Genomic DNA, 22,579 nt, shown 5'->3' on the forward strand with positions numbered 1-22,579 from the left:
AAAATGAAATATTAAAATCATGATGTATCTCGCTGCATTGCGCGAGTACGCTTCTAGTTAAAATTAAATTAAATTATAAACAAAATTAAACTAAATAAATTAAACAAAAAATGAGAATTTTTAAATAGTCAATTTGATACTAACATTGATATAAAAAAATTCAAAAATTTATGATATCTTCAAATTTATATTTTATTCAAAAATAAAATCGTTATTTTTATAAAAAAAACATATAAAATCGTATTATAGCATCGATGGCGACAAAGAATAAAATAAAACATTAAAATCGAGATGTATCTCGCTGCATTGCGCGAGTACCCTTCTAGTATATATAAGATTCAAACGAGAATGCTAATTAATTAAGAAAACAAAAAAATGTCGTTAATATACAAAATCATATATGATTTTACATTAATCGTCAAAAAATACAAAATCAGTTGTTTTTGTGAAAACCGTCGGCTTGTGAACAAATCTTAACTCCTAAAATGAGTATTATATGGATTTTTTTAAATTATATAATAGTTATATACGGTAAATACAACAAGTAAACTCATACACTCTCCACACATTTGATGATGTTTGAACCCTTATCCTTATAGAAGGTCAAAGACTACGATACTGTTAGGCTAAAGACCCTTTAGTTATTATATAGATTATTATTAGTGCATTAATGATTAATAGTAGTTGGAGATCTATGATAAATACATAATCATTATTTGTTATTTGTATTGAAGATAATTTATTACATTATTCTTCTTCTATCACATGGTTTTTCATTAAGGTTTTATTTACAATCAATATTTGTTAAAATAAAATAATTGAATTTGCACAAAAATTATGTTGCAGGTTATTTAATACAATTAATTTAAACACAGTTAAAAATTATTTAATGATTAAAATGATTGTTTGACAGTTATTGAATGGTTTGATATAAGATGATTAAGTGATCAGAATGATTAAGAGTCTCTCATGAATCATGATGTAGTGCACAATGAAATATAATTGTTTCGTAATTGATTATAATGAAATTTGAGCACTGAATGGTTAAGGGAGACCCAATATACAAAAATTATTCAGATGGTTTTAGAACCATTAAGAGACCAAAAAAAAAATTGTCAAACAATATTCACCTCTTAACGATTTAAAAGTTGTATCTTAATGAAACTATTAAAAGATAAACAAACAAACTCTAAATAAATTAACCATTAAATCGATCAAGAAAAACAAAAACATTATATACCATTAGCATGTTTACATTTTCATAACGAATATGTTTAGTTATTTATGAAAACATTTGTGCACTTATGTTATTTTGCATACACAATATAGAGCAAACAGATGTTATACGTTTATCTGGTATTTTATTAAAGATACTTTACCTGTTCATTTTGTTTAAAAAATGAATATAAAATGTTATAAGACGATGATCATGCATATCAGTCACCATACACAAACTTTATATCAGTGATTTGACTCCCTTTACATTTTAACGGATTTGATTATCAATTCAATTTAATTCATTTCTCGTTTGAACATCCATTAATAAGTGTAAAGAATAAGTCATGAAAAAAGGTGTGTGAGTTTACTTGTTAAATTTAGCGTATATAAGTATTATATATACTTAAAAAAAATAAGTCATGAAAAATTTGAATGTTACAGATGGCTCTAAACTTCTTGGTCCATGTCTTAAATTTGAAACTTTTTTCGAACTTTCGACCCATTGACATGTAGAAATACTGTCAATTATATATACGGAATCACGTAATTTCAATTCATTATGTATTTGTAACATTCAAATCCAAAATTAATCAGCAACTAAAAATTAAAACTAGGGGTATTCAAATAAAAGTGTCAAACCGTTCAAATAAGTAGAACCAAGTTAAATGGGATCATTTTTTGTTGTTTAATCGTTCTTGCAGTTCGGTTTGATTTGAAAATTAGCCAAACCACTAAGTCAGATCCGATCTGGTCTATGGTTTGAACATTTTTTTAATGGTTTGGACCGAACCAACCATTGAAATACACATGTATTGATTATATTTCGTTTTAAAGTTGTAGGATCAACTTTTATGGCCCAATTAAGTTTTTTGTTTTTCAGTTCTCAATTTGTATGTGTTATCTAAATCAACAAAATTCCTAAATTCGTCGAAAATCAAAATATATAATTCCAAACAGTCATTCGACTTGTCAATGGTGAACTTGCTCAACTTTTCATCAAATTGCTCAATGTTTTTTTAAGGTTAGAGATCAAGGCTCCTCGTATAATTTAATACAGGGTTGTTTTTAGTAATGTTATATTCGTAGAAACTTGATTTAAAATAAATGTAAGATTTTATTAGTTTAAAGCTCATATTATACCCAAAACGGTCAAATCAGAGACATCAACACCACTTTTTCATGGTCTGATTTGATCATTTACAGTTTAATGTATGATTCGAAGGTTAAATTATCTAAGCAGGACCACAAACACAGCAATCAAAAACACTTATAACTCAATTGACAAAGAAACAAAAACATAAAACAGCTAAAAACTTATAAAATGATTCATAAAGTCAAGTAAAGGGCCCCAACCCAACATTTATGGCTTCCTTTTCTTTGAATAAGGACAGGTAACATGCTACAAATAAGCAACAGAAATTGTCTACCAACCTCACCTCCCTTCAACCTTAAATCCATTATTTATTAAAATTTATAAATATATATATGTATTTAATTTTAATGTTCATAATTAAACACAAATATTTATTTAAGTTATTTAAATATGTAGCAACAAATTGGGCGGGGAGGACTTAAGATTTTGATGCATAATTATAACTAGTTCTTGAAGAATTCTAAGCAGTGTTCTTTTTGATCAAGATTTCGACTCCAAAACTTCTTATAGTATTCTGCATATGTAAACTTCTTGAAAACCGCTTTCGATCCATCTTTTTCTGTTAGTTCTTGAGGAGCACTGATGATGGAGTCGTTACATGGACACAAAAACGATGCTATCGACATTCTAGGTTTGTCTGAATTCACTACCGCACGGTGCCACACGCTCTTGTATTCACCGTTACTCACCGCCTATGCATCAAAAAATTAATTAGTACCCAATAAGAACCAAAATTGCGTCATTTATTTTTTCGGAAAACGTTATCCCATAAATAATGATTGATGGTGAAAGGTTAATAACAAATGAAAAGTCTAGAAAGTTTAGTTAATGAATAAGGTTGGTACCTCAAGTTGGTCGCCAATGTTGATGACAAATGCATTGGGGTGTGGGCTAACGGCTAACCACTTACCATCTTTAAAGACTTGAAGGCCAGAGACGAGGGTGTCTTGAAGGAGGATGGTGAGAGCATTGGGGTCGGTATGACCAGGCAAACCATACGTTAGCTCGGGTTCAGGGCACACTGGATAGTGGTTGATAGCCATATGTTGACCTTGATCTCCTAATATGTTTCTTATCACTTCTTTTTCTAAGCCTAAGCTTTCCGATATGGCTTCCAATATTCTCATCCCCAACTCTCTTATTGCCCTGCAGTAATTCCCCACATTTTCCCTGAAAAATATACACATATATAATTCCATCATGCAATCATATATCAAATTATTGTCTACATGCATATATATATATATATATATATATATATATACTTCATTCCGTAAAGAGTTGTAGGTAATCCTTTTTAAATACACAATCTGCTCAATCAATGCCTTCAGATTTTTGTGCTACCAACGAAAATAAATCACTTTTTCGTCCCTACATTTCGAAATCACAAGATAGCCATCGTATTCTACAAAAACGTTTGGATTTGGTCCATTCCTCTAACAACCATTATGAAATTCGATTAAAGGAGGATCGTGTTCATCATTTTATCTATTTTTTGGTCTTTTACCCAATCAAAAACAAAAAATTAATAAAAGGGAGTGCTCTAGGACCACGTTATGCCTGTTTCTTAAGCAGGCATAGTTGGCATGCCGTCACTTAAGGCTTGTGTCTCACACCATGTTCTAATCTATGATCTTTTTATTCAATTATTAATTTTCCGTACATTTTTAGTGTCTTATTTGTTAGATTCTAATGTATAATTAAATAAATTAATAGCATTGACACATGAAGTAAAAGTAGAAAACATATGTTTATATGTATAGTACTATATATGATATAGAGATTTGTAGTCGTAAATAATGACTTAAAAAACATCATGGTTTCTAAGGATGAAGGCTTGACCTTGCTGTCACGTTTCACCTCTGTCATTTAGAACCTATGATAAAAGAATAAAATACTCATCGTTTAACTGAATTTTTTCAAACAAAATCCAAACTTTTTTAAAAAACCACTGCATGAAGGAAATATTTTATTTCCAACAAACGACAAAGAGGACATTTGTGGTAGCTTAGTAGAAATATAAAAAAAAAATATTAAAATAAATGAATTGGAATGACGTCAACACGGCAAGTTGAATATGACGTCAGAGAACCGCGTGGGACATAAACACGGGATGGTGGAGTCCATGAAAATTCAGATGTACTTGTTCTTACCAATCACTGGAACCTCACGTGACGTGTCTCTGTCCTTACATCATACACCACCACTGTGGACTTGTATTTGGTAAGTAAACAAATATAACAAGAGGGATGCTGTATTTTTGTTTTTAAATTACAAATTTCTCTAATCTGTACAAACTTTTTCTAAAATATTTAAGTTTTATTATAAAACTATTAAATTTCAAATCAAAATCTTAAAATTTTAAATAATTATTTAACATATATGACTCAATTTTACATGTTTAATTCAAACATCTTCAATTTCATATGGATATCAAACTAACCCAGTAACCTCCATTATATATTCTTGGTTTTCATTTTATTTTTTTACTTGATAATTCATATTTAAAGGTAATATTGGGGTTCTCTATACTCGATATATACTTTGTTATTATTAGACCCTGATATTACTTTTATCATCAGTTTATTGTAGTTTTTAATGATTCTTTTGATCAACCTAGGCCCATATAAATCTCATCCAAATATAAGTTAGACAAAATTCAATGGATAACATTTCAATAGAAGACGTATGATCTACAACTATATAAACGTCAATTCTTGCAAAAGAGTCCATACATAATTTTTTTATCAAAAATAAAGAAAGTGAACTCAAAGATAACATTTCTTTGGTTGTATATTTTTTTTAATCAAAATATTTCAAGTCATGACTCATCATGAGATGCTCAAAACTAAGTTATGTGACCAATCCAATATCATATTTGTTTTCATTCATACATAATAAAAATTATCGAATTATATTTTTAAAAAGTACTATATATATATATATATATATAATGGATTGCATTAAGATATTATATTTTCTTTTCAAAAGAGAAATATATTGTTATCCAACACATATCCATAAAACCTCGTAAACTTTAGTTAAAGAATATAAGTATTGAAGATTCATTAAAGAATCAGTTGACTTCTGACAGTACTTTGCCTTGATACCATTTTAGTAGATTCTTCTATTACTTTTCAATAAAAGAAAACATGCTCTCTTTATTATATTATTGCATGAAAGAAAAACTTACTATCAATGTTCAAAACTGACAAGGGTAATTTATGGTTTGTAAAAAGTTGTTTACCTAATACCAATGTCTTTTATAATTTATTAAATATTATTTTTTTCAAAGTTCATTATCAAATTTGTTGGAGCAATCTCCACTTAATAATAAAGCAGTAATTTGACGTAAGAGTTTCTTTTAAATCACTTTTGGTTATTAAATAATCATTTAATACTAGTCATATAATTCATCAAATATTTAATATTAACAATAAATATAGGTCACCTCCTAAAAATTCGATACCAACATTTAAAATGAAGGAAAATTAATTAAAATTGATTTTTTTTTATCACATTTTTACCTTTTATTCATTTTCTTCTAAAAATTACAAAAATAAGCATAGGCCAACAATTTAATAAGAGCTCAAAGTGTAAGGAAAACAAAGTTTTTGAACCAAATCTACAATGGTCGAGACCAAATATGTTAATTTAGAAAAAGGACACATTTTTTGCTGACCTAGTAACTAATTTACATATTTAATACCTACAATTGTAGACCTGGTTCAAAAACTTTTATTTTTTTTAGACTTCTCCACAAATTATGAATTTGCTAACTATGGATGTATGATATTTTCGTAATTTTAGAAAGAAATGACTAAAAGGTGAAAACTAATGTAAAAAATAACTATCTTAATGAATTTTCGTAAAATAAATCAATATTGTTGTTATTTAACAAGTTGTATAGATCAATTAAATTTTCAACTAGTCTAAAAGTAAATTTTAAAATAAAATACTAAAAGACTATAGGCTCAATACCAGATTATGGATAGAGCCTAATTTTTTAAGAAATCAAGATTTTAAACCTCAATAAAAACAAAAATATAAAGTATACAAATATTATGTCTTTAAAAAAAGCAAAATAATTAGAAAACAAAAAAAAAAAACATAACGAGGTGTTAATTATATTTAATCAAAACAAATAATTAGAAAACAAATTTATAGTTCATCATTCAAAAGGTTTTATTTCTTCTTAGAGGCTATTTGACAGTTGCTGAATAATTTGTTACAGAATCATTAAATGGTCAGAATGATTGAGAGGCTCTCATGATATAGTGCAAAATGAAATATAATTATTTGGTAATTGTTTACAATGAAATTAAGACGTTTAATGATTAAGAGATATTCATGATACAAAATCACTCAGAGAGTTTTTTAAGAGTCAAACTTTTTTTATGTCAAACAAGATTCACCTCTTAAAGATTCAGATGTTGACTTTTATTGGAACTATTAAGAGGTAAACAAACAAACTCTTAAATATATTAGTGTTATAACCCGTCCTTAGTGTAGAAGCCTTGTCGTCTTTATTTCATCTATTTTTAAGGTGGTTCTCTCGTGTTTAATTTCTATCATTTGTTTTTCTTATCCATGTTCCCTATTTTTTTTGGAGGTTATTTTGTAGCTTGCATAAAGTTTAGGTATCCACTTTACAGGCTTTTTTGTTATTTTATAATATTGGTTGCTTTTTAAAAAAAATAAGAATATATTAACGTCTTACTAAATGTATTTTTTTTACAATCGGTAAAACTTTGGGGGATATATATATATATATATATATGAGAGAGAGAGAGATGGTAATATTGAAATATTGAGAGAGAGGAATAAAAGGGTGTCCGAGTGACATCGATATAAATAATCATGGCTTACGCCATTCACTATTGATAAGTCATCAACCGTCCACGTTTGTTAAATATATATATATATATATATATATATAAAAGAGAGAGAGAGAGAGATGGTAATATTGAAATATTGAGAGAGAGGAATAAAAGGGTGTCCGAGTGACATCGATATAAACAGTCATGGCTTACGCCATTCACATGTTGATAAGTCATCAACCGTCCACGTTTATTAAATATCTTGCTTGCCCATGTGGGTATTTGCAGCACCTTCTAAGGCGAAGCTAAGATGTAAAGACTCCGTCAAATTTCTTGTAATTTTTATATAAACATATAAACTAACATCAATTTTATATTACGGATAGTTCTTCATCTAAAAATATTTCTAAAATGGCTAAAAATATCTGTATGCAACAACACAAATTTTTATGTAACTCCCTTTTGAAATCTCTCAAATTTAATCGATGAAAATAACATAAAAGTATTTATTGTTTATCGCACTAATAGAAATTTCAATCGATGAAATTTTAGTTCCGATAATTATATTATATTGTATTTCAAAATAAAAATAAACTGTTCGGTTTATATAATATAATGAATTTAATCGATCATGTGTTCATTTTCTCATTCTAGATTAAATTAGAGGAAATAAAAATTTATTATTGTTTTCATCTTTACTTGCATTTTTATTTTCCAAAATAAACCCTTAATTTTCTTATTAATGCTATGTTTTCATATTATTATATAAGATGTAAGATAGATTGTTGTATTCAATAATGCCAAAGAAAAGTTGTCTATAGTCGGCGGGAGCCATTAATTTTAACGATTTTGATGTTCCACTGGTTTTATAAGATAAGATTTAACGATGATATAAGTTACACTTGGTCTTTACATATTAATACAATTTGAATAAATAAGAGTTATAGTTCCAATTACAGACTATCGATGAAAAAATTGTATGACAGTTTAAAATCCAATATATTTAAACGACTCCACAAATGTGTTCGATTTACACCAAGAACAAAGAACCAAGAAACTTGAGTTTTAAGATAAACACTCAAAAACAATAAAGAAAACTACAAATTTAACAGATCATAAGTCATGAAAAGACAAAAAAAGATGAGTTTTAGAATGAAATTTCAACTGTTTACCCTATTTCTTGTCCAGAAACTCAGATTAAGGTTGAACTAATACATATATATATATATATATATTTAAAAAAAAACCCAAGAACATATTAATTCAGAACATATTATATAGTGCAATTTGGACTGTCTAACCCCAAAATATAATATATATATATATATATATATATATATAAATAACTATAAAAGTATAAATCGTAAATATTAAAAATATTTTTTCATAGTATATATATAATATATAATAATATAATTAAGTTAAAAACCATTCAATATTAGACTCATTTCAAAGGTATTAAATAGACGATTATAATGGTGTAACTTGTTAAAATAAAAATGTATTTTTTAAACATGTTTTAATTGATATACGATTATGTATATTAATTCCATAAAGGTTTAAAATGAAACATTTAAAAGTAAATGACGTAAAGTAAATTAACTAACTAATTATAGGGGTATGTGAGGGGGTGAGTGCATATGAGGAGAGGCGGGGGTGAAAAAGTGAAAAAAGTATTTAAAAGGTATCTTGGTCATTTATTATTTTAAAACTTTAAGACTTTTGTTAAATTTGCTTTATAAGATAGTATAGATAAGTAGAAGCCGACATTAATCATTAGTTAAATTTGATTATGTCTATAATTAATTACAAAAACTAATCAAAGTCAAAGATGTTTAATTGATTGATGTTCAATATTTTTCTAATAGCTCTTATATAATATTTAAAAGGACAATTTGGAAAACGTAGCAAGAACCAAAGTTCAAGTGGGATAAAGTACTAATAAACCAGAAGTTCAAACATCATCAAAGATGAAGAGGATGTGTATGTTTATTTATACTATTTGTTGTATATAAATATCAAATAATTCAAAAAAAAGTCATATAAGTACTAAGAGCTCTCTATATTCTATAAAAAAAATTAAAATCTTCCGAAGAAATTATTCATTTTCAATAATTTATTTATTTCGAAAATATCAATATAAATTATATTATTAAAATATTCAACATCTTTCATAAAATATTAATTTTCTCTAATATTTTTGGATAATCTCTTTGAACAAAAATTCAAAAATCTATGTTTTCCATAATTTAGGGCAAATTAAATGAAAAAACAATATATTTTAACTTGATTCTTATTTTAGGTAACGTACTTTTAAAACTTTCATTCTGGTACTTAAATGTTTAAAACTTTACATTTTAGGTATAAAAATGAAAGTTCTGAAAATATGTTATTCAAAATATGAATCAAGTTAAAATACGTTGTTTTTTCATGCAATCTGCCCGATAAATTAGCGTAGATGTTCTAATTCATTACGGAAAAATCATTATAAGATGGACTAGCCTTTTGCGATAACGGTCCACTCTTTTAGCTTTCTTTTATTTAATGGCGATGGGGCCAATCACATGAACAAATTCTTTATGTTCATACGATAGATTCATTGTTCATGTAAAGTCGACCATTATGACCTGAATTGTACAGGTTAATCGATTTTCAGTTTTTTTCAAGTCATTGTCATGAACCATTAAGACATAATCCATAGGATGATTCGAAAGTAACTATCATCTCATAAAAGTTGATTGCAGATAACAGAAACGTTTAAGATGTTCAAAATTATTAGCAATTGGTGGAAGAATCGATTTATTTTACTGAAATCAAATGACGGTTGGATGATAGGTCGCACTTTTATTTGATGTTCATCAAAAATGCATGTCAATGGAGGTTGGTTAGAAAATTTCTATGTCATGAACTCGGTGTTTATGTTTGTGTGTGTGAGAGAGAGTTGCAGAGATTGGGGAAAGAGGAATTACTTGAATGAAGAAGGATTGGAAGGCCATTCAGGAGAGTATTGATCCAAGGGATAACAGTGAAGTCGGAGATAATCTCGCCAATTATGAACTTGTTCTTTCTGCACATTGAAACTCGTCGATAACCTCATCGTCTTCGACGGATCCTCTGAGTACAGCTTCATCTTCTCTTCCACCGGCAGCAGGAAAAATTCTCTACCTACTTGTTGCATTTTCTCCACGATTTCATCCGGAACACCATGATTTATTACCTGACAGTTGATTTACATGTATAATCGACACAATCCATTCCTGAATTTACAAACACAAAAAAATTCAGAGAGACGATGACGAACCTGGAAAAAACCATAACGACGACAAGCATCGCCAATTTGCTGGATTATGAGACGTCTATCAGCGTTACCGAAGTCAATAACTGGAACGTCGTTGCAGTTGGAGACGAGAGATAAGTTAGGTCTATCAGTAACCGGACGAACGTAACTCTCCGGTAAAGTATGATAACGGATTCCAGTGGAGATAACTTTTCCGGCCATTTGGATAGGAACGATTGCCGGAGCGGGTAAGAGGGGGTGAGATTTGAGGGACCCAGCGGAAAGATTCTTTATATCCCAAAGGCAATTGCGAGGCAAGTGAGTATCATGTGCACACCTACTTATAATAAATATCTTCCATCACCGGGGTGTCAATTTTGTACCAAATCAAATCAATTGATGCACATATTCAGGTTTAAGCATCTGATTCTAAAAGTCTTAGAGAACGGTCAAGAAATCTCAGTGACAATGTTGTATTCGAGCTGATGACCACTAAAGAGAAACCCTATAGACCCAACGCTTATTGGTATAAGGTGAAATTGGTTGATCTTCCTATATGTAACATGAAAACTTAAGGGTCGTTTTACCAAACACTTACCCGGTAAGCATTTACCTGTAAAATTTAACACTGTCATTTATTTAGCGGGTAAGATTTTAGTTCACCGGACAAATTGCATTAAAAAGTAACGTAATTTAACTTGATTTATATTTTGGGTAACGTATTTTCAAAATTCAATTTTGGTACCTAAGATGTAAAACTTTAAACATTTAAGTACACGAGTAACAAGTTGAAGCATTAACCGATTATCATGCTGATATGGCGAGTGATGTGGTATCCGGTTAATGCTTCAGCAAATAATATACCACATCAACATAGTAACTAGTTAATGCTCTAACCGGTTACCCAAGTATTTAAATGTTTAAAACTTTACATCTTAGGTACCAAAATTGAAGTTTTAAAACTACGTTACCCATAACAGAAATCAAGTTAATGTAAGAAATCAAGTTAAACTACATTATTTTTTTCGTGCAATTTGCCCATAAATCTTTATACAAAAAGACAAGTTTTTTTTACGTACCGTATATAATTAATAATACTCGTTGCATATATGAAAAACCTTTATAAATAAACCTTGGCCGGTGGTGGCGGTGGTGTGGTGGGTGATGGCGGTGGTATTCTTAGATTTTGTCGGAGGGTCTTCACTTTTTCACCGGCCACTATCGCATTTTCTAATTGAATATGTAAAGTGTCGCCGGAATTCCAAAAAAAAAGTTGACGATACTCAGGTAAATAAATATTATTTTAGTTAGACGTATGTTTACGGTGCGGTTTGATCGGTTTAACCTCTCAAACCACAAACCAAACCACAATGATAGTTTAGAAAAGTTTATAAACCGAACGGTTTGACGGCAAGTGACCAAACCGGACCACAAAAAGGCGGTCTGCTTTGACCGGTTTATGCAGTTTGGGCCTCTTATGAGCTTTTAGCTTAGTAAAACATAACACATAATTGGAGTTTTGCACGAACATTGAGCAAGTCGAAGGTCGGTCTAAATTTTGGATTTGATTTTTGATTGACTTTGGAAATTTGTCAATTTAGATAGACGTGATCAACAAAGAAACGAAACTAAAAAGCATAATGTCTTTTACGAACTTTTTTTAATTGTGTCATGAAGTTGAATCTACAACCTAAAAACTAAATATAACTAACATATGTGTATTTTATGGCAGTCAGTTCAGTTTAAACCACTCAAAAAAACGTTCAAACTACATAATAGATCGAACCAAATGGTATGGCAATTTTTCACACCAGACCGGACCGTCTGACCGCTCAAACTGCCAAAAACGATACGATTTTACTTGGTTTGAACGGTCCAACAGTTTTTTTGAACACCCATGATTTTATTCCTTTTTATTATTTTTCAATTTTTTTTAACTTCAAAAAAACATATTATATTTTTATTTTTAATTATAAAACAGAATAGAAAAATAAAGAATAATCACCGTATTTAATTTTTTTAGTAACAATTCATAAATAAAAATATAAGATCTTATCTTTATTTTAATACAATAAAAATAGTGAAAATTACTAAAATATCCATCATTTAATTGAAATTTAAAGAAGAAAGTTAACAACCGTTAGAGAGATAGACTAAAAATTGTTAGGAATTGACAAATGTACGGGACGAAATCCAAGTTTTAAAGTTTACGGATGACATTCATTTAAAATTACGTTAGAGATCAAAATTAAACTTTACGATGATTAATATCATACCATGGTGGAAGAAGAGGAAAAAAAAATTAAAACCATTTAAAAAGATTATTAAAATTACAAAACTAAGGGTATATTTGTAAAAATGATATTTTTTATATCTTTTATAAACCTAAATATAAAAATTTCATTTTTTTTTGTTTTTTATTAATAAATTAAATATGCATAAATGCAATAAAATAGTATAAAGCATAAAAGAGTATTTTAAACGTGTCGAATAATGCTTATTTTAACTTCCGTAAATATAAATATTTAATTATTATATTATTATATTTACTTCATAATAACTAATTAATTTATATATTAATTAATAAATAAATATATTTTACTGATTTTTTATGTGACATTAGGAAATAAAAAAGTATTTTATTTTATAAGTAATTATTAAAGTTATTTTATAAATTATGTTGCAGCTGATGATTTAGCTCATAAATTACATCATATCTTGTAATTTTAGAAACCAACTTTCAGAATATTTCTTATGTGATATAGAGATAAATTTTACAGTTAATACAGATTTTTTTAACAACCCGATAACTTGCAAATGATAATGTGGTTTTTATAACATCATTTCACCCTGAGAAATGATACATTATCATAATAACTTTAACATTTGGCCTAGCGGTATCTGAACCACTTGCCTTCTAGGAGGTCAGAGGTTTAAACTTCACCAATTGTGAGAAGGGTGTGTGAGTTTATTTATTGCATTTGCCATATATAATATATATTATATACTTCAAAAAAAAATGATATGTTAAATGAATGTTTTTCATCATTAAAATTAAAATTTCAGAATGAAAAGAAATATATAAAATATTATCTACTCATATGTTAAGACATTGCATATTACATTACATTAAAATTAGCATATTATTTTATAAGTAAACAAAATGCTTAAAAAAGATTATCAGAACATAAATGAATAAGCCAAAAGATCTGAGGCCACATTCATGTTGTACACAATGTCTTTATTATATATTTGTCTGCAACTGGTGGCATTTTTTTTTGGGGAAACGAATTGAAAATATTCGTTGATGAACCGTTGAACCCAACCACCAGTGAGTTGTAGTTTAGTGTATGTGTGTGCATGAATTTGGTCGTAACCGTGGTAGTGAAACGATGTCACCATAGTTACAATATCAATTTCATCAATAACGGGGAGTTACATAATCGTAACTGGTTTCACAAAATCGAAACCATTTTGCTTTTATAAAAATTACAAAACATATTGTCAACTTTTCTTGTCAACAATGGTATAACGTTTGTATATGCATGATGTGCCCTCAAACACAAGACGAGATGTTGAACCTGGTACTCTATGAACCTTGTGTCTACTAAAGTAATGCGTGAAAATGCAGGGAGATCTTTCCTACCATGGAAGGTAAGGGCCGGTCTGATAGCTCCAATTAACAAGCTAAAAAAACAGCCTTGGACAACCAAAGATGAACAAGTGTATAAATATTAATTGATGGAAATGGACAGTGGCAAAATCATGATTTCGGACATACCCACGAGGCCTATATATGCTTTTACCACACTAAATGATTAATTAAGTTTTGTAATTAATATTTTTATAAGAAAACTTTATAAAAGTTGTTATTAAATGGAAACATACGTGTAAAGATCAGGACAATTTACATATTATCAAAAACCTGCTCCAATTTTACGAACATATGCATGACACATGGAAACAGAATAAGGATTTTGAATGCTCGGAACGTCATGAATACCTTTATAGCCCAATAAAAATTTCTTATAATTAGGTGGTCGTACTGAGATTAGTCGGCTCACATAGCGGGTTGGATATCCAGGTTAATAAAAAAAAATCTTAAAAGCAAAAAATGTGGGTTCCTTAGAAAACCATTATTTAAGTGAGTTCTTATAAGAACCTCACATCCTTTCACTTCTTATACAAGAATCGTGGTTTTTACCTACAAATTGGTGCGAACTAATTTTTTTGTTAGATTTTTATATATTTTGTTGGCTTTATAATTGTTATTGATGTTAAAAGAAATACATGGAACCATGGTTTTAAATAATTCGTTATGATGCGTTATGGCATCAAGGTTTGGGTTCGCTGCCACGTTACTTTCTATGACTCTACTCTAAGGATTGACTTGCATTGTAACGCGTTACAACATGTTATGCCACATTACGACTCGTTATTTTATAAGGTGGTATTATTTTAATATATAACTTGAAAGATAAATGATAATTATATATGAGATTTGGGACTTAAATAAACATAAAAAGAAAACTTAAAAACCAAAACCTTAAATAGGTAAATATTCCAATACACGAAAAGTCGTTTGAAAAGTCGAAGACGAACTATTTGAAAATTGAATGAGATAGTGAGTAGAGATTCAAGAGATTTAATCCCGATTTTACACTTTGAATATCGTTTTTATGAGCTATATATATTTGGTATAAATGATTTTTTTTAGACTTATTACTTTATATGAATTTCACTTGTTTTATAGTATTATTCAGGACAATAACATACGAAAGTGTAACTGTGTATGTGTGTATACCACTTAGGGTACGCCTTGAAAAGACACCATGGCCTCGTCGTAACTCGTAAAGTTTGAAGCTTAATCTTGTCGTCATGCCACGTATCACGTCATTTAGAATCTTGCATAAAACCCACAAAATGGGTTCTTATAATAACTACCATTGTGAAATTTTATATAGGTTATTAATTTACATCTAAATCATATAATCAACATTCATTTAAACGAAAATATGTCATGAACGGTATTTAACACATTTAAATCATATTAAAATAAATCAATTGTGAACAAACAAACAAGGCCTAAAAGAATATTTATACTCGCCGCACAACATGCAGTGTTGCTGCGTACTACCTAGCGGGTCATAAAAGATAGTTTTTTTATGAGTTAAAACAAGAACGGTTAGTTTGATCTACCAACAGTTCCATATTTAAAGTATGCATTTTGATTTTTTTTTCCTTCCATTAAACTATTAGTAACAAAAATAATTACATATAATTACAAATAGGGTCATAATGGTCATTTTATTGTTGGTAAGCACTTACTAAAAACATTTGATAAACACTCTTACACGGGACAACACATACTCATGTCAACACTCTTAACAGAACAACACTTATCCGATACAAATTGATAAACGACCCGTTAGATAGAGGTGAGAACCCATATATTATCTGAAATAATTAAATACATAATCGTGAGATATGTTGTTAATCCACTTGCACATTGATTAAGACGTAATCATATGCTTTCATACATATCTGGATCAATTCTTTATTAGATATACTCTTTGTCACTTAATTTAACATAACAAAAATGAACGAAAGATAAAGGAAGGGAATAAAAAAGTGGTAGATGACTCACTTCTTACATTTGAGTCCATTAAGTCAAGATTTTTTTTTATTTTTAAATATTATAGTCAGCGTTATCCTTTTTTGTATCTGAACAACTTATTAAACGTTTACTTGTTAAGTGTTTATGTATAAGAGTTGACATTTTGACTTACTTATTTTACTGAATAAGATCACTTCATCAAAACGGTGTTACATGCAACAATTTACTCGGTAAGCATTTTTGGGGAATAATCGTGACTTTCATTTAAGATTCTGATTCTCGGTCTTTATCATCACTCTTACCATGTAAGATTCTGATTCTCGATCTTTACCATGTTCATCATTTACGCAGAAAGTATTTACTGAACGACCCCTTAGCGAGTGTGTGTGTGTGTGTATAAGTTTTCTTTATTGTATAAACACTTACATTATTTGGATTGGGTCCGTAAGAATTCATATATTTTCCTTTGTCATATTATTTGGATTGGGTCCGTAAGAATTCATATATTTTCCTTTGTCATATTATTTGGATTGGGTCCGTAAGAATTCATATATTTTCCTTTGTCATAGTTATCTTCTTCTTTAATCCAACGAATCCCACTCAACTTGTTAAAATAAATTGCCATGGATTTTCCTTGATTTCAGTCTATTGGGTATTGGTCATTTTAATATTAATACCGAAACTTTAACAAATTAATATATATATATATATATATATATATATATATATATATGAAAGTTATTAAGTCTATGTACAAGTTTGTAAAATTGCGTGAAACGTAACAATAAAAGTAAATGAAAATAGTTGAATGTAACCAAATTAATTTTAAAAAAAAAAAGTCAACTCATACAAATACTTATAAGTGCTTTCACTGTTCCCATAATAACAGTTATTCTCACACGATCACAAGTCAACCTCATATGCCTTTCAGTCCTCGACAAGGTATTGAGCGGGTAATGCATCATTTGTCCTCGACCCTGTTCAAGCCCCCTGTCCCTGATTAATCTCCGATGGGTTTGGGAAACCCGTATGGTAAAAAACAACAAAACAATGTGTTTCTAAATTAAAATTATAAAATCGTCACTACATTAATTACCAATATTGAAAATCAGTATATTTGACATTAAATAATAAATGTATACATATGTTAAATAAAATAAATTAATTGGTTGGGTCGGATTAGGGGTGGTAATGTCATCCCCGACCCCACATCTTGTATGAAAAATAAATTTCCGTACCTATCCCAGTTATTCGCCAATAGCAGGAAATTCCCTCCCACCTCGTTAAGGTTGCGTATCAAGGACGGACCTAGTTCAATGACTACGGTATCACGTTCCATCGTTTCATTCCTCCATCGTAGTGGAAAAAAACTTACTTCCGTAAAAGATGCAACCGTCTTGATTTGTTGTATACACCACCACATATATTTTGAAACTACAATGAAGACACACATTTTTCTTAGTAGAATTCGGTTTGCAAGGCTTTTTCTTCCACTCCAAACCCGAGTTTGAATTTCATTAGCGTCATTTTATTAGTTTTAGTTTTTAATTCAAGATTTATTATGTTTTAGGGAAAAAAAAGGTAATAAAAAAACTTGAATACAAAACTTCACGTATTAAAAACAATGAAGATCAATTATGATGTTGTAAAAAATATTAAAATATTTGTTACTTAAAATCAAACGATGCCAAGTCAAACCTGACCTCCAACTCTATCGACTTTGTAAGGTGCAAATTGTGTCCGTAAAGTCACCAAGTAGATTTGTGAAGATGGTATTAAAACATTACCACTTCCACTAAATGAGATTCGATGGTTGACTAATTGACTTCGTCAACGCTCAAAATCAATTATTATACTTTTAAATCGTGGACACGTATTCGTCATTCTAATCGTTTTAAACACGATCAAATCATCCAAAATAAATATAAAAATTAAAAGATTAAAAAAAATTAGTTATGTTCTCATTTATGATATATAGTTTTAAACATTTAAGTATTCGACTAACTGGTTGAAGCATTAATCGGTTCTCATGCTGATGTGCCGAGTGATATGATATTCGACTCGGTATTTTATATAGTTCTGTTGAAAGTGATGAAAATTTTGATGGTTGTGATAAATCTGTATTTAGCCATTATAAATAACTTTGTAGCAAAGCTATTTCAGATGGAAATTTTGACAAGTTTTTTAAGTGTCATCACAAGTTTTATCCAAAATGATAGACCAAAAAGAAAGATAACGAATGAGGTATGATTTGCACCCATGATGCCATAGATCGTAGCCACATGCTTTAATGCTCTGAGCATGGCGTGAAAAATATATGGTGTTACCTCCTCCCACATAACACGAAAATAGTTGTGACATTTATTAATTCGACTTTTCTTAAAAATATTACTACCTTTGTTTTAAAATAAATGATAAATTGTATGAAAAAATAATATACTTTAAGTTAATTCTTATTTTAGGTAACGTACTTTTAAAACTTCTATTTTGGTATCTAAAATATAAAGTTTTTAAACATTTAAGTGTTCGGGTAACCGCTTGAAGGCTAATTTTAGATATATAAAAAATTCATGTCACTAGTCACGTCAGCAAATAATATTGAGTTGGATACCATATTACTCATTACAAAAGCATGATAATCGGTTAATATTTCAACCGGTTACCCGAGTATTTAAATGTTTAACATTTTAAATCTTAAGTACCAAAATAAAAGTTTTTGAAAGTACATTACTAGAAATAATAATCAAGTTAAAGTAAGTTATTTTTTTTATGCAATTTGGCCTAAAATAAATGTTTATAATAAAAAAACCCTACAATCAATGATTAGGCATGGTAAGTTGGTAACGGGGCGGGGATGGAGCGGGTTTTGTAATCCCCGACCCCGGTTTTTTGTAATAGCTCATACAGGTACGAGGATTAACATTTCGTCTGTGGTCAAACCCCATGAACAATATTCGTTAGTTTGAGTATATCGAGGATCCCCGACCCCGCCCCAGTCCGGTTTGAGTAACATCTCCCGTCCTCGTCTCCAATTTGAGTCTACCGAGCATCCCCAGCCCCGGGACCTGTTTTGACGGGAAATACCTATCCCCACACGGGGTCGGGTTCTCCACCGGATCGAAATAAATCACCATCCTATCAATTACCGATTATTTTAAAGATAAAATTTTATGAGAGAAGGTGTGAAACCGAACACGTTTTGGATTGGTGTCGTCATCGATGATTATAATGATGCCATCATCAAACCTGGGGTGCTCAGCACCTGCAACAAACAAATAATTTTTCGAAAATACAGAATAAAAAACCAAACTTTAATAGTTATTTAGTTTTGACAATTTATTATTTAAATATTAGATATTTTTAATAAACTATTTTTTTCTTTCTAGAAGTCTAATTTTAATACTTTTTATAGATACGTAAAAATAAAAGATAAAAATTGCATAAAAAAATAACATACTTTAACTTAATTTTTATTTATGGTGGCGTACTTTTAGAATTTTCATTTTGGTACTTGATAATGATAGTTATGATAAGAATAGTAAAAAAAATATCTTCATCCTTTAATCAATTTTAATCGAAAAGAAGATCAACACTAATGAAATGTGTTAGATTCAATTTCATTCTAAATCAGAATTCATGGATTGATTTGGGATTAAAAGTGATCCAAAGGCACGCAAAAAAAAAAATACACCCACTTTTAAACAAACCAAAAGTGAAAAAAAATGTAACATTTTTTTTGAGACGAAATATAATTTTTTACTGAGTTATTTATATATTTTGTATTTCTTTAAATTAATAGCTTTTATAGCATCTCTAACAGATTTTCTAAAATAAAAAATAAAAAATGAAATGAGCACTCTAACAGTTTTGCTATCTTCTTCTCTAAAATAAAAAATTATGGAGAAAACTTTTAATATAGAGAATTATCTAAAACTTCCCGGTGAAAGAGATAAATGACTATTTTTTTAATTCCAACAATGAGGTTGAGGTTGAGTTGTTATTTTTTGTTAAAAGTTCTGTTTTAAATTATATAAAAATGATAAATTAAAAAAATATTATAATAATATAATTTCTGTTAAATTCTCTAAAATAGCAAACCTGTTGGAGATGAATGTAATTCTCTTTAGAAAATTTATGTTTTAGTTCTCCATTTTCTAAAAATTATAGAAAAACTGTTGAGATATTTTTATCTATACTATATTATAAAACATTTGACAAAAAATATTAAAAACCATTTTTATGCATGAAGTATTGTTTATTGATGCATATTAATTAAAATTCAAGATTACAAATAATTATGCATAAATAAAACATATTAAAGTTTCATGTTTGAATTCGTATAACTAACTGCAGATAAACATAATCAAATTGATGATACAAATCTCATTTTAAATATAAAAATCTAAAATATATTTAGAATAATAATTAAGTTCTAACGAAATACTTAATTATCATTTTTATAAAAAAATTTATTATTAAACAAAAAATAAATTAAAGAAATACAGAAAAAGAAGAAATTTTAAATAGTTAGTTTGATACTAATATATATATATATATATATATGTGTGTGTGTGTGTGTGTGTGTGTTATTTTCATATTAAAATTTTATTCAAAACTTAAAAACATTGTCGTTTGATCAAAACCATATAAAACCGTAACATCGACTAAGACAAAAAACAAAAAAAATAAAATAAAACATTAAAATCAAGATGTATCTCGCAGCATCGTGGAAGTATTATTCTAATACTAGAAGGGTACTCGCGCAATGCAGCGAGATATATCTCATTTAACATTTCGTTTTATTCATTCTCTGAATATGTTATAACACGGTTTTGAAAAAGAGATAATGTTTTTATTTTTCAATAAAATATAAATTTAAAGATATCATAAAATTTTGAAAATTAATATATCAAAATTAGTATCAAATTAACTATTTAAAATTATTGTGTTTTGTGTAATTTCTTTAATTTAATTTTTTTTATAATTTAGTTTAGATCTAATAACAAAATAATTTATTTTTGATTTAATAATATGATTTTTATAAAGATAATAATTAATTATTATGTTAAAACTCAATAATTGTTCTAATTATATTTTAAAAATATTATATTTAAGATAAGATATTTATCCGGAATTTAATTATGTTTATCTGCAATTAGTTATACGAATTCAAAAATGGAGCTTTAATAAGTTGTATTTATGCACAATTTACTTGTAATCTTAAATTTTAAATAATATGCATTAATAAACAGTACTTCATACATAAAAAATAGTTTTTAAGAGTTTTTGTCAATTGTTTTATAATCTATAATATCTTATAAAGCAAATGTAACAAAAGTCTTAAAGTCTTAAAATACTAAATGACCAAAATATCATTTATATCACTTTTTCACCTCCTCCTCTCCTCATATACACTCATCCCCTCACATACGTTCACCCTCTCACAACTAATTTTTTTTAAAATTATAATTTTAAATTTACAATTTACACCCCTATAATTAGTTAATTAATTTACTTTACGTCCTTTACTTTTAAATGTTTTATTTTAAACATTTATCAAATTAATATACATAATCGTGTATCAATTAAAACATGTTTAAAAATACATTTTTATTTTAACAAGTTACATCATTATAATCATCTCGTTAATACCTTGGAAATGAGTCCAATATTGAATAGTTTTTTACTTAATTATATTATTATATGTTATATATACTGTGAAAAAATATTTTTAATATTTACGATTTATACTTTTATAGTTATTTATCTATGCTATCTTATAAAGCAAATTTAACAAAAGTCTTAAAGTCTTAAAATACTAAATGGTCAAAATATTCTTTATATCACTTTTTCACTTTTTCACCTTCTCCTCTCCTCATATATATTCACCCCCTCACATACATTCACCCTCTCACAACCAATGTTTTTTAAAATTATAATTTTAAATTTACACTTTACACCCCTATAATTAGTTAATTAAATTTATTTTACGTCATTTACTTTTAAATGTTTCAGTTTAAACTTTTATCAAATTAATATACATAATCGTATATCAATTAAAACATGTTTAAAAAATACATTTTTATTTTAACAAGTTACATCATTATAATCGTCTCGTTAATACCTTCGAAATGAGTCCAATATTGAATAATTTTTTACTTAATTATATTATTATATGTTATATATACTGTGAAAAAATATTTTTAATATTTACAATTTATACTTTTATAATTATTTATTTATATATATACTACTAGAAGCGTACTCGCGCAATGCAGCGAGATACATCATGTTTTTAATACTTCATTTTATTATTTATCTCAGTCGATGTTATAATATTGCTTTATGTGATTTTGAGAAAGCGATGATGTTTTTATTTTTGAATAAAATATATGTTTGACGATATCATAAAAATTTGACAAAAATATATCGATATTAGTATCAAATTAACTATTTGAAATTCCTCATTTTTTTGTGTAATTTTTTAATCCAAT

General features: G+C 28.0%; 1 protein-coding gene across 1 annotated transcript; it reads right to left on the bottom strand.

Moving 5' to 3' along the window:
• Nucleotides 1-2,732: 2,732 nt before the first annotated feature.
• LOC112509559 (protein DOWNY MILDEW RESISTANCE 6) lies at nt 2,733-10,778 on the bottom strand. Its single transcript, XM_025114565.1, has 4 exons — nt 10,493-10,778; nt 10,161-10,408; nt 3,217-3,541; nt 2,733-3,063 (listed from the first exon to the last, which is right to left on the bottom strand). The coding sequence occupies exons 1-4, from the start codon at nt 10,688-10,690 to the stop codon at nt 2,815-2,817; spliced, it is 1,020 nt and encodes a 339-aa protein (XP_024970333.1). The 5' UTR covers nt 10,691-10,778; the 3' UTR covers nt 2,733-2,814.
• Nucleotides 10,779-22,579: the final 11,801 nt, after the last annotated feature.

This window comes from Cynara cardunculus (assembly GCF_001531365.2).
Source record: "Cynara cardunculus var. scolymus isolate 2C chromosome LG 3, CcrdV1, whole genome shotgun sequence".
Taxonomy (NCBI): Eukaryota; Viridiplantae; Streptophyta; class Magnoliopsida; order Asterales; family Asteraceae; genus Cynara; species Cynara cardunculus.

Coding starts and splice junctions, on each gene's coding strand:
- LOC112509559 (XM_025114565.1), bottom strand. CDS start 10,690: ATGGCCGGAAAAGTTATCTCCACTGGAATCCGTTATCATACTTTACCG. Junction 10,409..10,492: donor GTCGTTATGGTTTTTTCCAG/GTTCGTCATCGT, acceptor ATCAACTGTCAG/GTAATAAATCATGGTGTTCC. Junction 3,064..3,216: donor ACATTGGCGACCAACTTGAG/GTACCAACCTTA, acceptor TTTGATGCATAG/GCGGTGAGTAACGGTGAATA.